At 50.2% G+C, this 15,752-nt stretch overlaps 1 protein-coding gene across 1 annotated transcript in view; it reads right to left on the bottom strand.

Annotated features, from left to right (window-relative positions):
* The window catches only part of Hk2 (hexokinase 2), a 49,018-nt gene that overhangs the window by 3,305 nt on the left and 29,961 nt on the right, over positions 1-15,752 (bottom strand). Inside the window, 12 exon segments of the mRNA NM_012735.2 lie at positions 1,042-1,225; positions 1,317-1,416; positions 2,432-2,527; positions 4,429-4,548; positions 4,866-5,014; positions 6,110-6,414; positions 7,544-7,777; positions 8,963-9,118; positions 12,197-12,380; positions 12,635-12,734; positions 13,270-13,365; positions 14,061-14,180. Of these exon segments, the coding sequence (NP_036867.1) occupies positions 1,042-1,225; positions 1,317-1,416; positions 2,432-2,527; positions 4,429-4,548; positions 4,866-5,014; positions 6,110-6,414; positions 7,544-7,777; positions 8,963-9,118; positions 12,197-12,380; positions 12,635-12,734; positions 13,270-13,365; positions 14,061-14,180 (1,844 nt within the window).

The raw sequence follows: 15,752 nt of genomic DNA on the forward strand, positions 1-15,752 counted from the left end.
AAAAGGGAGGGTGGAAAAACTCCTCTTGTGGGGGCAGAGAGGAAGGAACATGGTGTCACTCGGGCGACATCCAAGAATCTTCTCAAATGTTGAGCAAAACTCACCACCTGACATCTGAGGCCCACAAGGCTTGGAGGGAAGGGAAGGGAAGGGAAGGGAAGGGAAGGGAAGGGAAGGGAAGGGAAGGGAAGGGAAGGGAAGGGAAGGGAAGGAAGGACCATACACCCAAGACCAATTCCAGGAACAAGGAAGAATAGCTGAGTCAGTCTTCACCCTAAATTCCACTGGACGGCTTCCATGTTTTCTCTTGGGCCTTAAGTAACTGCTGGCAACAACAGCAGGACACCCCCCCCCCCCGCCACTTCTGGAACCAACCATGACGCTGACATGACTGGTCTTTGGAATATGCACAATGCCTCTTTGCAAAGCCAAGGCCCCCACGGTGCACTGAAGACATTGTCATTGTCCTACCTCCTTTTGTAGCCTGCTTCTTCCTTCATTAATGCTACCTGCCTGGCTCGAAGAGGGATTTCAATCTGGGGTCTTCTCTAATCTAGACTAATCATAGACTGTAAAGTGTGCTCTAAAGGACCATGGTCTTTGGTCTTTGACTACTGATTCAGACACTGTAGAGATAGCATCTTCCTACCAGGAAGAGGTCTCAGATCAGCTCCAAGCCCCTACACTACATGAGGCTCTGCGACATTGGGGATGCTTGTCATTTCATAAGAGAGGTGACAGATGCTAAGTAACCTGCCTTCCTGTCAGAGCCACAACAGTGCTTCTTCACACTGGGAGCTGCCTGTCTGTCTTTCTGTCTGTGTTGCCAAGTTCCCACCTGGTTTTCCTCAGTCTCAGACCTAGTTTCTAACGCACTCTCAAGACCTTGTAGTATGTTTGAGAAAGAAGACCCTCTTTGAAGGAGAGCCCCACCAGTCTCCTCAGGAGAACGGGCATTCTGAGGAAAACCGTGAAGATGGAGAGCCCGGTCAGTTGAGGCCCTGTTCTGGGACTTAGCTCCCAACACAGGTGATTGCTTACCTCTGTTTGCCAGGGTTGAGAGAAAGCTCATCCACAGCAACATCAAACACGGTCCGCAAGTCATCCAGGCAGCCATTGTCCCCAAATGCTCCCCACTCCATGTTGACACACATCCGTCCCTCCTCTCCGTCCACCAGCTCCACATTACGCATCTCTTCCATGTAGCAGGCGTTGCTTCCGGTGCCTGTCAATCAGAGGCCACCAGTCCTGCTCAACACCAGCCTCCCACCCACCCAGAGCCACGCAACCCCAACTGGGAAGGGTAGCGTCCTTACCAACAATAAGGCCAACTTCACAGTGAGGGTCTTCGTAGCCACAAGTCATCATAGTCCCAACTGTGTCATTCACCACGGCAACCACATCCAGGTCAAACTCCTGATAGCAAGAAGAAGATGTCTACTCCGCAAATCCCAATGTCAGAAACTTCAAGACACATATACACACATGCATGCACAGGCACACACATATACCCCAAATGGTATATACCATGGCCTATTCCTCATTTCACCTGCCCCTGCTCAGACACCCCCTCCTCAAACTGAAGCCTACACTTCCACTGGCCAGGACATTAAGACCACTTCTGAGCACGGAGGTCAGATCAGTCAGCAGAGAGCAGTGCGTGCTTTCCTTATAAGCACGACAAGCCAAGTTTGATCTTCAGAACCATGAAAGAGACAGACACAACAATGACGCATGCTTGTAATCTGTGCATGGGGAAATGGAGACCAACAGATAGATTCCTAGGGCTTGCTGGCTAACCAACCTAGCCTATCTGTTCGGTCCCAGGACAATAAGAGAAATCTGTCTCAAAAACCAAGATTAGGGGCTGGAGACATGGCTCAGTGGTTAAGAGCCCGGACTGCTCTTCCAGAGGTCCTGAGTTCAACTCCCAGCAACTACTTGGTGGCTCACAACTATCTGTGATGGGATCTGATGCCCTCTTCTGGTGTGTCTGAAGACAGTAACAGTGTACTCACATACATGAAATAAATCTAAAAACCAAACAAACAAAGAAACAAAAACTGAAGGAAAGCCAGGCTGGCATGGTGGCATATACCTTTGATCTCAACCCTTCAGAGGCTGAGGTGGTATCTTAAGGATTGCCACCTAAGGCTGTCCTCGGGACACACACACACACACACACACACACACACACACACACAGAGAGAGAGAGAGAGAGAGAGAGAGAGAGAGAGAGAGAGAGAGCACCACTTGTCTATTTGCTCAGCCCTCTGTGCTCTCCCCATTCCTCAAAGCCATTACAGCAGCACCAGCCACTGGAACATGGCCTTCTAGTAGTTAACCAACCACTGCTGAGTGAGCTTATTTTCCCAACAAAGCAGTAACATGTGATACACCAAGCCTTGCACTACGTTCTCTGTTCTCCTACCTCTCGCCGGTGAATCGCTTCCTTCAGCAAGGTGACCACATCCTCACCCTCGCAGCCAGATGCCTTGAATCCCTTTGTCCACTTGAGGAGGATGCTCTGAAAGTAAGAAAATAGGAAATAAAAATCACACAGGCACACAGAGGAGGGATATCCAAGAGGGCGTCCTAGGTCACTCCTGGAGCCTGGTTCTGCTTCTAGCTCTCACCCTCGCCAAGCAGATTTTTCACAAACAGTTCTAAGCCTGCACCTAAGGTACTGACTTGGTTACATCATTTGATCCTCACTACCACATGAGAGTTTTCCATAATCAGTTACTTGGTGGGAAATCAAGGCACTGAAGGGATTTGCCTGAGATCTAGATCATACCCTGGCCCAGCGACTCATGGCTCCAGGTCCACACAAATATTCCAACAATTATTCCTTCGGTGGACAAAGACTAGAAGGGTGTATGTCTTAATTCCAGAGTTCAATGAACAGTGTGTGTGTGTGGGGGGGGGGCGCGCGCGTGTGTGTGTGTGTGTGTGTGTGTGTGTGTGTGTGTGTGTGTGTGTTCACATCTGCTTGCATAAAGCCGTGCACATGGCCTGAGTATGTTAGTCAGAGGCTGATATCACACGCCTTCTCCATTTGCTGTCTACTTTTTTTTTTTTTTTTTTTTGAGGGAATCTGTCATTATACTCAGAACTCACTGAGTTAAGACTGGCTGGCCAGGGAGCACCCAGGATCTACCTGCCTGGCTCTGCTTCCATAGTGCTGGGATTACAGGTACAGCACTGCACCCAGCTTTTGTATGGGTGCTGGAGATCTCAGCTCACAGATCCGCATTACAAACCAAGCAATTACCATCTGAGCCAGCCCCCTGAGCCCCTCTTTAGGTAGGGCGTCCTCCCTTGTGTGGTGGGACATCTAGACACAGATGCCCATTTGCTTTGTACATGGGAGAAACAGGGTTTGTTCCCCGTTGCTCTCGATGGTATAGCAGCCAGGACAAACCAGCAGCCCTTTCACAAAAGGCTGGAATCATGGCCACCCACGTGCCTTGCTCATGGTACATGCCCATCACTTGTGTATCCCACAAACCTGGGTGTGCCACACTGTGCTGAGATCCCGAGATTCTAAACAAAACACAGCACCGTGGAGGCCTGGCTAGTTACACCCACACGGCAACAAAGGCATGCCTGTCTCTTCTACTCGTCTCTCATCTACTGCTGAGCTTCCTGCCTCTGGCAAAAAAGTGCTCATAACCTCATTTCAGGTGATCACTACAGGACAACCGCCGGCTTCAACAACCCGGGAGACGTGCCCAAAGTCAGTGGTGAATAAATGTGGCCAAAGACCTCTGGGCCTCCAGGTGTCCTTAACACCTGCTGAAACCTCATCAAAACGGTGATGTCACCAGAGCCACGGCGACAGCTGGCCTCTGCTTTCCTTACTCTTACTTCTAGAGTTACCAGAGGAGCCTTAACTTACAGAACACAGAAACATCCAGCAACAATCTAAGGTCATACAATCCTGACTGGAACAGCGGTGAGTTTCCTGATAAAAATACACAAACTTGCACATGTTGGCATGAAAAGAGAGGGTCTACTCATGTGCACGAGGACCTCGGTTTGGTATTCAGCACCCATGGAAAAGCTGGGAAGACAGGAGAACCTCTAGGGTTTCACCAAACAGCCAGACAGCATTGCATAAATAAGTGAGCTCCAGGTTAATGAGAGGCCTCGTCTCAAAAACGAGGTAGATAACCTCTAACTGAACATGTATGCATGTGGCAACACACAGGCACGCGCGCACACACACGCGCGCAAACATACACAATGAGTTAATATTTTTGATTGTTATCGTTATGTGTACCCAAAACTTTGGTAGCCAATTTCTCCTAAGCGCCCGACCCAAGGTCTTTCCCTCTTCTAAGAACAACTCTCTTCCCTGTAAACTGGAGTGCACTTAGGAGTTAAGGAAGCCCAAAGAAGAGCCCTCCTAGAAGGTGACCCTACCTGGTCTAGGCTGTTCTGCTGGCAAGGGAAGGAGAATGTGAAACCCAAAGGCAGGGACACGCCCTTCATGCCCATGTACTCCAGGAAGTCCGCAATGCACTGGACAATGTGGTCGAAGAGCTGCAGGAAGAAAGGGCATTGAGAGAGGGGCCTCGACAGAGGGGGATGTCTGCCCTCAAGCACTGAGAAATGCAAGTTCAGGCAGCACCAATCAGGAGCAACTCTGCCAGGGCCATGAACCACTGCCCTCCTCAAGCCAGGGGTGAGTCGAGGAGGGGCAGGCTTTGAAATTGGGGTGGTTGCTGGATCCTCCCAGAAGCACATCCCATCATGAGCTCCCCTCCTCCCTAATGTATCGCCACCGCCACGGCTACCCAGTTCTCTCTAGCCCCTAGCCACCCCCGCCCCCGTTCGTTCTCTCCAGCCCCTCGCCTCACCTCTTCCCCAGTGCCATGCATAACCTCCTGTGGGATGGAGTAGATCTTGTTATGCATCTCCACGCCCCTCCGCTTGCCATTACGCACACGCACCAGCAGGACCCGGAAGTTTGTTCCTCCAAGATCCAAGGCCAAGAAGTCTCCTTTCTCTGGAAAATGAACCCGGGACAATGAGTTGGGGTGACAGAGAATGCGTTTCCCTTCCTTGGGGTTGTGGAAGAGACCCTGTGAAACGCAGGTCTTGGGAGAAGATGAAGCGTGAGCGCCACCTGGCAGTTAAGCAAGCAAAATCTTCAAGACCAAATCCGAGTGGGCCCATGTGGTAGAACCCCAGCAGTCAGCTCTTCAGAACATGGGGAATGCTAATACGGTATACCTAAGACTGTCTAAATGTCACAGCTGAGACGAGACGAATGGCTACATTTTGAGTTTAAATCAACCATGAGCCAATCCAGCACATTCCTTTTCCCTCTTAAAGGTGATCTTTGAGGGGTACTTGAATGGAGTAAGGCCCCACATTACCAGGGTACCAAACCCTAGCTTCTGCCTCTGGAGCCTATGCCAACCATGAACCATCATGAACCAGAAACGTTTTCTATGGGGCCAAACAGGAAATACATGCAGACCCAAACTAATGTAGTATTTGAGAACTGCCTCTCGCATGCTAGGTTTGAATGGAGGCTGACACTGATTATGTGACCGTGAACAGGGTTCTCTTGGTTTTAGTTCTCTGCCAAACAGCAAATTTTTAATAAACAAAATTGGTCTCTGAGTGTCTCTGCATATAGGTACAATCCTAGGATAGGTAATTCAAGGTTGTCCTCTACAACATCCTGGACTACATTTGAGGCTGGCCTCAGCTACATCAGACCCATTTCAAAAAGCAAAACAAATGGGGCTGAAGAGATAATTTGGCAGTTTAGAGCTGACATTGTTCTTGCAGTGGTCCCAAGTTCAGTTCCTAATTAATACCCACATCAGGGGTTTCCCAACTGACAGGTAAGCTCCAGGGGGACCGGATACCACTTGGCACACGACGCACAACTCACTCACACTCACACACACGCACAGACACACATGCACACACGCACAGACACACGCACACAGACACACACACACAGACACGCACACAGACCCGCATGCATACATGCACACAGACACACACACACAGACACGCACACAGACATGCATGCACACACGCGCACACACAGACCCGCACGCGCAGTGCCGATGATGCCACGCACCTGTGCCATCTGGAGTGGCACACACGTAAGTGGGCAGCATCTTCACAGGGGCGACCGCATGCGTCTCCTTGCTCAGACCCTGCTCCATTTCCACCTTCATTCTTCTCTTAACCTCCAGAAGCTGCTCGTGGCTCAGCTTCAGAGACTCCAGGGTCTTCTGGCGGGCCCGGTGTTGGTCAGCCAGACGGTAAGCCACCGCCGTCACCATAGCAGCCCCCTTGCCGCTGCCATCCTCAGAGCGGAGGAAGCGGACATCACAGTCGGGCACCAGCCTCCTCACTGCCTTATGGAGACGCTTGGCAAAACTGTTATACACAGAGACCATGGTTACAAATGGCGGCCATAGAGCAGACCATGCCCCTGCAGAAGCAAATGATGTCCGTATCTTCTCTCTCCATTTCTCCCCATCTTAGGGTTACTGTATAAAGACCCAGCTATTCAATCATGGCTGCCAAAGCTGGTCCTTCTAAAGCTACTGCCCCCTGAATGCAGTCACACAGACCCGCTCTTCCTCATGGAACAGGCTATACAGCTCCTCGGTGTAGCAGATGGAGCCAGGCTCTGCTAGGGCAACTGTAACCAAATGTCCCTGATGCTCCTGGAGACCCAGCCTCAATTAATCTGATGCCCCAAGGAAAACTCAATAAAAAGCTTGGAAGCATCTTTCTTTGGACTCTGGCCTTTCTCTTTCCAGTTCCTGCAGCTGTTCTCAGAACCATCTGGACAACTGGAGACTATAAGGATGTTTAATTAGCGGGAGGCTCTTGGGTGGTGGCCTCCTGCAGCTTCCAGGGAGAGCGGACTACTGAGGAGAGCACAACACAGCTATTCCAAGGTTCCTCTCCCAGGCCACCCACACCCACACAGATAGCAAGCAGCCTCGCCCTGTCACTGAGCCGGAACCGGCCTCTTAACCACATTCCCAGGTTATTCATATTCCTACGGCCCTGGGCTGGAAAGTTAGGGATCGATCTCCGGGCCAGATGGCAGTCACCAGCTGGCTTAAATAAAGGTGCCCTGCCCTGGCACACACACTGAGAAAACAATGGGCAATTAAGTGAGCACAAGAGACATCTTCTGGATCCTGGTCGAGATATTTTGGAATATACGAATACAAGGGGCAGAAACAATTCGACACCAAAATAAGGAGAGGCTGGCGTCTTCGAGGTTGGGATGGCCACTAACAGAGGGTAGGGTATCCAGATGAACCAGCCAGAATAATGGAAGACCAAGGAATGAATCAGTAACTCATAAGTAGAGAGGGACGTGGCTGGGGATGTAGTGATGTGCAAGCCACCAGCTGCCTTCAGAAAGCAAACGCACCCACACCAACAGTGTCCACTAGAGAACACTTAAGCTATATGGAAAGTACTGAACTGCCTCATGGAGTCTCCAGGGGACTCCGTTGTCCCCAGCCCGGGGCAGCACACTCACTGGGGATGTTTCTTGTAGACGGAGCCATCGACACCGATGGTGGAGCGAAGTCGCTCCTCGCCCTTGTTCTCTTTGATTCGCCACAGCACCGCGGCCAGGGTGGCTGCGCACAGACTGGCCGAGCGCGTGGACACAATCTGGCAGATTCGGTGCGTGGCCACACAATCCTCCTGCAATGGATTCAGACCCAGGCGCATCAGGATTTGGTAGGCCTTCTCGATTCCATCCTTATCCCTGGGAAACAGACAGGGTGTGAGCCATGCTGAATTCACTGTGGCCAGTGGGAGGGGCTGTGGGCTGGCAAGGGAGTCCCTCGGTTCTAGCAAAGTCATCCTTCCAGGGAGAGCTGACTACACAGTAATTCAAGGCTCCTCTCCCAGACCACCCACACACGCACACAGGCATACGCACACAGAGGGAGGTCTGGTTTCTGTAGGTGCTCTTGTTTCCCACAAGGAAAACCTTGCAGTTCCTTTGTGTGTACCTTAGAAAGACAAGACCCTGTTTTCCCTGCTGCACATGCTGAGTAAGAGAACGTGTGGGTGTGGGTTCCTGCTCACTGCAACTCAGCTGCCGGCCACCACTGAGTACTTCAATTCAGTGTGAGCCCCACCTGCTGCACTCTAGAAAGGCAAAAGCCAGTCTGTCTGAAGACATTGGGAAAGGGCTGGAGGTAGGGCCTGAGCCTCTCCTTGAGGAGCCCCATGCCTCTATAACACGGGCCTTCATCTCCCTTTGGGCTTAACAAAGAGCAGGCAGAACTGCTCCAAGGGTCCTCGTTAGCAAAGTCCTTTGAACTATTTCATTGGCCTTCTTTGCCTAAAACTACTTCCTCTCTCCATCACGTCCCTGAAACTCTAAGACCCCCTCAATCAAGTAGAAATCTGAAGCTCAGAACAGCAGACCTAAATCTTTGCAACACTGTTTGGTGATGTCGTTGGCAAGCACAAGAACCTGAGTTCAATCCCCACAATTTATGCTATATAAAAAAGATTCAGATGTGGTTTGTCTCTAATCCCAGAGCACTGGGGAGGTGGGGACCAGTAGATCCTTGGAGGCTCATTGGTCAGTTAGCCTAGCTTCCTTAGTAAACTCCAGGCTAGTGAGAAAGTCTGTCTTCAAGGTAGACATTGCAGGGCTGGAGAGATGGCTCACAGGTTAAGAGCACCAACGGGAGTTCAATTCCCAGCAACCACATGGTGGCTCACAACCATCTGCAATGGGATCTGATGCCCTCTTCTGGTGTGTCTGAAGACAGCTGCATGAAAGAGATACATCTAAGAGAAAAAAAAAAAAAAAGGCAGAACACATACCCACACACGAATACACAGGCACACAGAGGCACACACAGAACTCCAAACCAAGCCCCTCATTTCCCTCCCCGGTTCCTGCCCTGCTCATGGAGACTTAGAAGCTTACTCTTCAATATCCGAGACATCTTTGGTCTCGAAGGAGCCAGTGGTAAGGAGTTCTGGGCTGAGTTTCCCTTGGAACAACAGCTCTGCCTTGGCCATCTTCACCAGGATGAGCCTGACCAGCTCCCCCATGTACATCCCGCTAATCATCTTCTCAAACCTGCAGAGACACCAGTGACACCCCACCATCAACAGATGCACAGCCTCTCTCCTCCAGAGGGCACACATGCGACACACAAAACCTCAAACCAACCTGGGTGGTAGTGAGACTCTGTCTCAAGGGGGAAAAAAAACAAACCCAGTAATAATAGTAACATCATAGATTCCCAATAGGAAACAAGATGGCTATAATTCCCACTCATCCCACCGACATTGCCTTCACCGATTTGTGAATTCAAGAAAATGTGTGGTAAGAGCCTGGACAGAGTCTGGGAGGTGGTAGTTCATGCCTTTAATCCCAGCACTTGGGAGGCAGAGGCAGGTGGATCTCTATTAGCGCAAGTCTAGCGTTGTCTAAAAAAAAAAAAAAAGTAACCGGATAGAGACTGGGGTAAAGTTCCAGGGCAGGCTAAAAGAGAGCTCAAGAATCTGGTGAACACGTTGAGAACCAAAGAAAGAAATCAACGCCAGCACTTAAGGAAGTCCAGTAATTTAATTTCCCACCACTAGGTGGCACTGTTTTCTTTAGCGATTACTAAAGCCTCGGCCCACGTGACAGAAGAAACCGAGCCCTTCGGATTATCTTCTAGGTAAAGAAAGCCCCTTGATGTCTCATAAAGGAGCGGAGTCTAGAAGACAGGAAGCATGTACTAACTAGGACAGGGCTGTGTACTAACTAGGATGGGCCATGCCACCCAGGAGGCCCAGCAGGGGTGTGGCACAGAAAGAATGCCTAGCAGGAACTGAAAACCAGCAGGATGTGACTTGCTCAGAGCCAGGCTAAAGGAGCACTGGCAGCGTTCCAGACTCCAGCTATGCCAACATTTGGGAGGCCGAGGCAGGAGGACAATTGGAGAAATGGTTAAGAGTGAGTACCACTCTGGCAGAACAAAATTTGATTCCCAGCACCCAGGACTACATGTATGTAATTCTAGTGTCAGAGGATCCAGCGCCCTCTTCTGGCCTCCCCAGCAGTAGGCATACATGCGCACAGTGCACTTAATACAAAAAAGAAAAAAAAGGACCAAAACCCAAAAATAAATAAAAGGAAAAAAAAAACAAAACAAAACAATCAAGTTCATCTCAGCAAGTCCAAAGTCAGCTTAGCCCGCATGAGAAACTGTCTCAAAGACCAAAAAACCCAAAGCTCTAACATAGCAGTTGCTCCTGGTGACCAGCAGCCTGGCTTCAGCACTGTAGATTTCCACTGTCTACACCACGCTGTCAACAAGACGGCCTCATGGTAGCTGAGGAATGGTCCTTCATCAGTGGCTCTTCACAACAGGACTGTCCAGCAGGACTTGAGGGTCACCCCAGAGGGCAGTTTGGAAGACTACAGTCCAATCACTGTCAGCCATCGATGGCGAGCCCCTACTGATGCTCCCAGGGACCCCTGGCTCCTAACCACTGTGGGATTCATGATGTGGGTTCATCCCACCAAGGGAAGCAGGCACCAGTGAATGGCTTTTCAGCTGACCTCTCGGCACCCACAGAGACACAACCACATGATCCTAAAGAAAGTGCAAGTGCACAGAGTCGCATTTCAACATGGAGAAGCCTGTGACTCTAAGAAAGGCTACCCACCTCTGCCCCAGTGTGGAGAGCTAGCTGGGTTCTCTGGGCTCCTTTTCCCAATAGAGATCAGAGCTAAGTTTTTCTAAAACACTCACAGCACCAAGAGGACCACAGAAATAAATGACACATTGCTCAAAAACGGTTTTGCAACTGCCCTTGGCCCTTGCAGCAGCCACCAATGCTGTTTCAAGATCTTCCACAGAGGAGCAGTTCAGCAAATTTTGAGAAAAGAAGGTTGTGTAAGGGTCAAAAGGAGGGCCAGAGGGGCTGCTCTTGCAAAGAACCCAGAGCAGACACTCAGCACCCATATGGTGGTTCACAATTATGTGTGACTCCAGTTCCAGGGGATACAATGCCCTCTTCAGATCTCCAGTCACTGAGTACACAAATGGTACACACACGGCAAAACACTCACACATAAAAAGAAATGAATAGGGCTGGAGAGATGGCTCAGTGGTTAAGAGCACTGACTGCTCTTCTGAGGTCCTGAGTTCAAATCCCAGCAACCACATGGTGGCTCACAACCATCTGTAATGGGATCTGATGCCCTCTTCTGGTGTGCCTAAAGACAGCCACGGTATACTTATATATAATGAATAAAATAAATCTTTTTAAAAAAAGAATAAATCTAATTTAAAAAGAAGAAATACAAAGTCTTAAAAAAAAAAAAAGTCAAAAGTAACAAAAATAAGGCTGTGGCACATAAGATCCAGGGTGCAAAATGCTAAGCTTTCACCTCCAATTTTCCCTGGGTCATAACTGGGCCAGAGACCTAGTGTGATTGAAGAGAAGCCCTGGGACTCTGAATAAGCAGCAATTAAAAAAAAAGTCAACACTGGGCAGCGTATCTTTAATCCCAGCACTTAGGAAGAAGCAGAAGCACGTGAGTCTCTGTGCGTTTGAATCTGGGTTTCATCTACATAGTCAGCTCCAGGCCACCATAAACTAAACAGTGAGACCCTGTCTCAAACCCAACAAAACACCAAATCAAGGCCAGGTTTGTAGCTCAGTTGGTAGTGTTTGCCTGGGTTCAATTCCCGTCATCAGATAATATCAGCTGCTGCAATCTTGGCGTCCAGGCATCAATGGGCCGAAAGCCATGAAACAGTGCCTTCTTTTAAGAGCCTCATCTTGCCAGACAGTGGTGGCACATACCTTTAATCCCAGTACTTGGGAGGCAGAGGCAGCAGATCTCTGAGTTCGAGGCCAGTTTGGTCTACAGAGTTAAGTTCCAGAACATCCAGGACTACACAGAGAGCTGCTGACCAAGACTCTGTATTGGGGAAGAACCCAAGCAAAAATGTGACCATCTTGATGGGCGGTGTGGTTTATCTGCTTCTCTCTCCTTTCAGCCCCGTTGCAGTCTTATGATCATGACCAGTCCCACAACTAGTGAGTGTGCCTCCACAACCCGTCGGGGAGAATGCGAAGGAAGCCCTTGCTGTGGCAGTCCCCCACACCCCACACCCCACACCCCACCCACCCACAGAAGGATGCCACTTACAGCTGCTTCCCAGGGTTCAGCGAGCCCATGTCGATCTCTCGGTCAAACTCGGTTCGGATGTCATTGAGTGTACCGTCGTCCCCAAAGGCTCCCCACTCCATGTTGATGCACATGCGCCCCTCATCTCCCTCCACCATGTCAATATGACGCATTTCCTCCATGTAGCAGGCGTTGCTGCCAGTGCCTGGCCAGTGGAAGAAACCAGTCAGTGCCTACACGTGCTCTTGTCTTACCCGCCTCCCTCTTCACCACTTTAGAAGTCTTCCCAGAGGCCGTGAGGAATCACAGCAGCCTCCGGGGACAGCACAACACCAAGCCAGGCCTCTTTCTTGTACAGCTGCTTAACTCCATAAGTCCTGGCTTGGCACCACACACAGTAGGAGGAGAAAATACCCCAGCTAACGATCAGCTCACTGGTCCTCACACCAGCTCACTCACCCACAATGAGACCAATCTCGCAGTTCTGATCATCATAGCCACAAGTCATCATGGTCCCAACTGTGTCATTCACCACGGCCACAATGTCAATGTCAAAGTCCTGCAGGGGATCAAAGAGCCTTCATCATTACAAGGGGAAGACGGGTGTGAAGAGAGGGACATATCGAGACGCTCACGAGACGCACCGGGCATGTATGTCACTAACCCAACCCATGGCCACACATAGATAGAGGTGGGGATCACCCAACTCCCCATCTACCCATTATTCTCCATTTGTCTTCACCATTTTCCAAGACCAATTCCAGACAGCAGCAGCAAGGATTGAGTTCATCATCTTGTTGCCTTCTCCCCCTCACACACAACCACGACCTAGCCCGCCACCTCCTGCTCCATTCCCCGATCATATCAGTCAAGACAACATCCCTACTTGACAATGGGAATCCTGAGGTTAAGGACCAAAGGGTGTTTCTTGCACCAGGGCCAAAGTTACTATTTGATCACATACAAAACTCACAGGCCAACATGGCCGGGGTGCTGAATCCCTATCCTCGAGCTCTTCGAAACCATGTCCTGTTAAGTCCACAGACAGACAGATTTCACAGCCTGTGGGCCCTGAGCTCCCACCCTTTACTCACCCCTCTGCGCTGGATAGCCTTCCGGATCAGGTCCACCACATCTCTGCCTTCCACGCCACTGGACTTGAACCCCTTAGTCCACGAGACCAAAAAACTCTAGAAGGCAAAAAAAAGGAAAAGAAATTACCTCCCACAACTGCAACAGCAACATTCCAGCAAGTCCTTAGCAGATCCCACGTGGATCAGAGGTCCTCGACCTCAGCCCTAAAGTCATGGTTACATTTGTACATCGTCTCCTGACCAACCCAGGAAGCTCCCCGAAACACCATGACAGGAAAGTGTATACATGAATTCCTTGCCCAAGAAGTAGAAAGAAGTATTAAATATATAATATAGCCTGTATTTCTGACCCTCCTGCCTCTACCTCCTGAGGGCTGGGATTTCAGTAGATACTAGTGTGGCCAGTCTATGCTGTGCTGGGGATGGCACCCAAGGCTCTCTGTGTGTGCCAGGCCAGCACTCTTACCATCAAGCACATCCCCAGCTCCTCGGTATCTTCCCTTCACCCAGGGGTCTTTCTCATAGCACTTTAGATTGAAGGGGATCGATCTTAATTCCTCATTCCTGCTAACCTGGGCAGGGTACCACAGAGTACGTGGGGGAGGGGCTCAGAACACCCCTGACTGTATTTCATCACCACCCTCCACACCTACACATAACACATGCAAACAGCTTCCCAGAAGGACAGAAGTCTCAGTTCCGAAAGCTCATATGCAAAACCCGACATCACCACTGCCACCGCAGGAGGCTGAGGGAGTCCCCTTCCAAGAAAGCATCTCAGCCCGTCATACCTCATCCAGTTTTGTCTGGTGGCAGGGGAACGAGAAGGTGAAACCCAGAGGGAGCTTCTTCTCTTTGATTTGTAGCTTGTCCATGAAGTTGGCCAGGCATTCGGCGATGTGGTCAAACAGCTAAGGACACAAGCGGGAGGGTGAGGAGGAGGCAGGATTACAGGAGACAGACTCAGGGGGATGGTTTCTATCCATAGCCAACTTGACAGACCTAACATGGCCTAGAAGGCAAACCTCTATAGCATGCCTGTCTGTGTGGAAGTGGGAAGATCTCCCCAAATATCAGTGGCAGCCTTCCACCACAGGCTGGAGTCCTGGATTAATTAAAAAGGAGTTAATTGAGCTGAGCACCTGTATCTATCCATCTCTCTGCTTCCCAACTGTGGACACAAGTATGACCAGCACCTCAGACTCCTGCTGCTGAGTTCGCTTCCTACGGAGACAGACTATAGCTTTCAGCCGTGAGCCAAAATAAACGCCTCCTTTCTGAGGTTACTTTTGTTACAGCAGCAAATAGCATATAAAAATGAGCTGGTAGAACTTACGTCACCATCTGCTCTCCTGTGAAAAGGAAATGACATCTGGACTGTCACTCAAAATGACCTCTTGGGGGGTTGGGGATTTAGCTCAGCGGTAGAGCGCTTACCTAGGAAGCGCAAGGCCCTGGGTTCGGTCCCCAGCTGGGGGGGGGGGGGGGATGACCTCTTGGCTCAGTCATGCAATGTGTACAAACGCATAATGCTAATTAGTGCCCATTAGATGGAATCTTCCACTTAAGCCTTTTAAATTAATCTCCATCAAAAGAGCCCCATAAGGCAGAGGAAGAAGTGGTTATCACAACGTCCACACGCATCAGAGAACAGAGCATCCTCTGCTGGTCACCATGTTAGTCCAGCTCATTCCTCCAGAACAGAATGCCCATCTCACTCCCAGGAAGTTCTCTGCCACCCCTGACTCTTGATGGGGAGTGACAGGATTCGTTCCCTTGGCGCCCTAGGAACTAACTCAACCAGAATAAGCAACCTTTTTTAATTTTTCCTCTGTAAAAGGGAAAAAAATTCCCTGAAGGCAATTCAAAGAAATTATTTATTTATTGGTTGTGTGTGTGTGTGTGTGTGTGTGCGCGTTTTTTTTTCTTTTTTCTTTTTTTCGGAGCTGGGGATCGAACCCAGGGCCTTGTGCTTGCTAGGCAAGCTCTCTACCACTGAGCTAAATCCCCAACCCGTGTGAGCACTCTTGAGCGCACCTATGTGTGCCTGTATGTGCGTGCAGTCACGCTCGCGCCCATGGAGAACTGGAGTTGCCAGTTCTTCAGTGTTGAGCGTCGCTCCATCTGGGCCCTGGGACACAAACTCTTGTCCCCTAATGAAACAGTGATCTTGAAGTCATCTCCACAGTCTTGAAAGTAAAAGACAGGACAATGGCTGCAGGAGCCACACAGCCTCCCCGACTCACAGAGAGATAAGTATAACTTACTCAAGCTTCTAGTCAAGCCAGAGCCCTCCAACTGAGCAGTTCCCCCTTCACCGACTCTGCATCCCCGAAGAGAAGCTTAGCTCTCCAGATGTTGAGGCAGAGGGCGGGGCACAGGAGAGTAAGCAGAGGCTGGAGAGAATGCAGAGTCCAAGGAAAGAGAGGGCCAAGTGGCCAGATGGAAAAGCCAACAAGGAAGGAGAGGGGAATGGAAGACAA

Source organism: Rattus norvegicus, chromosome 4 (genome assembly GCF_036323735.1).
Source record: "Rattus norvegicus strain BN/NHsdMcwi chromosome 4, GRCr8, whole genome shotgun sequence".
In the NCBI taxonomy this organism is placed as follows: domain Eukaryota; kingdom Metazoa; phylum Chordata; class Mammalia; order Rodentia; family Muridae; genus Rattus; species Rattus norvegicus.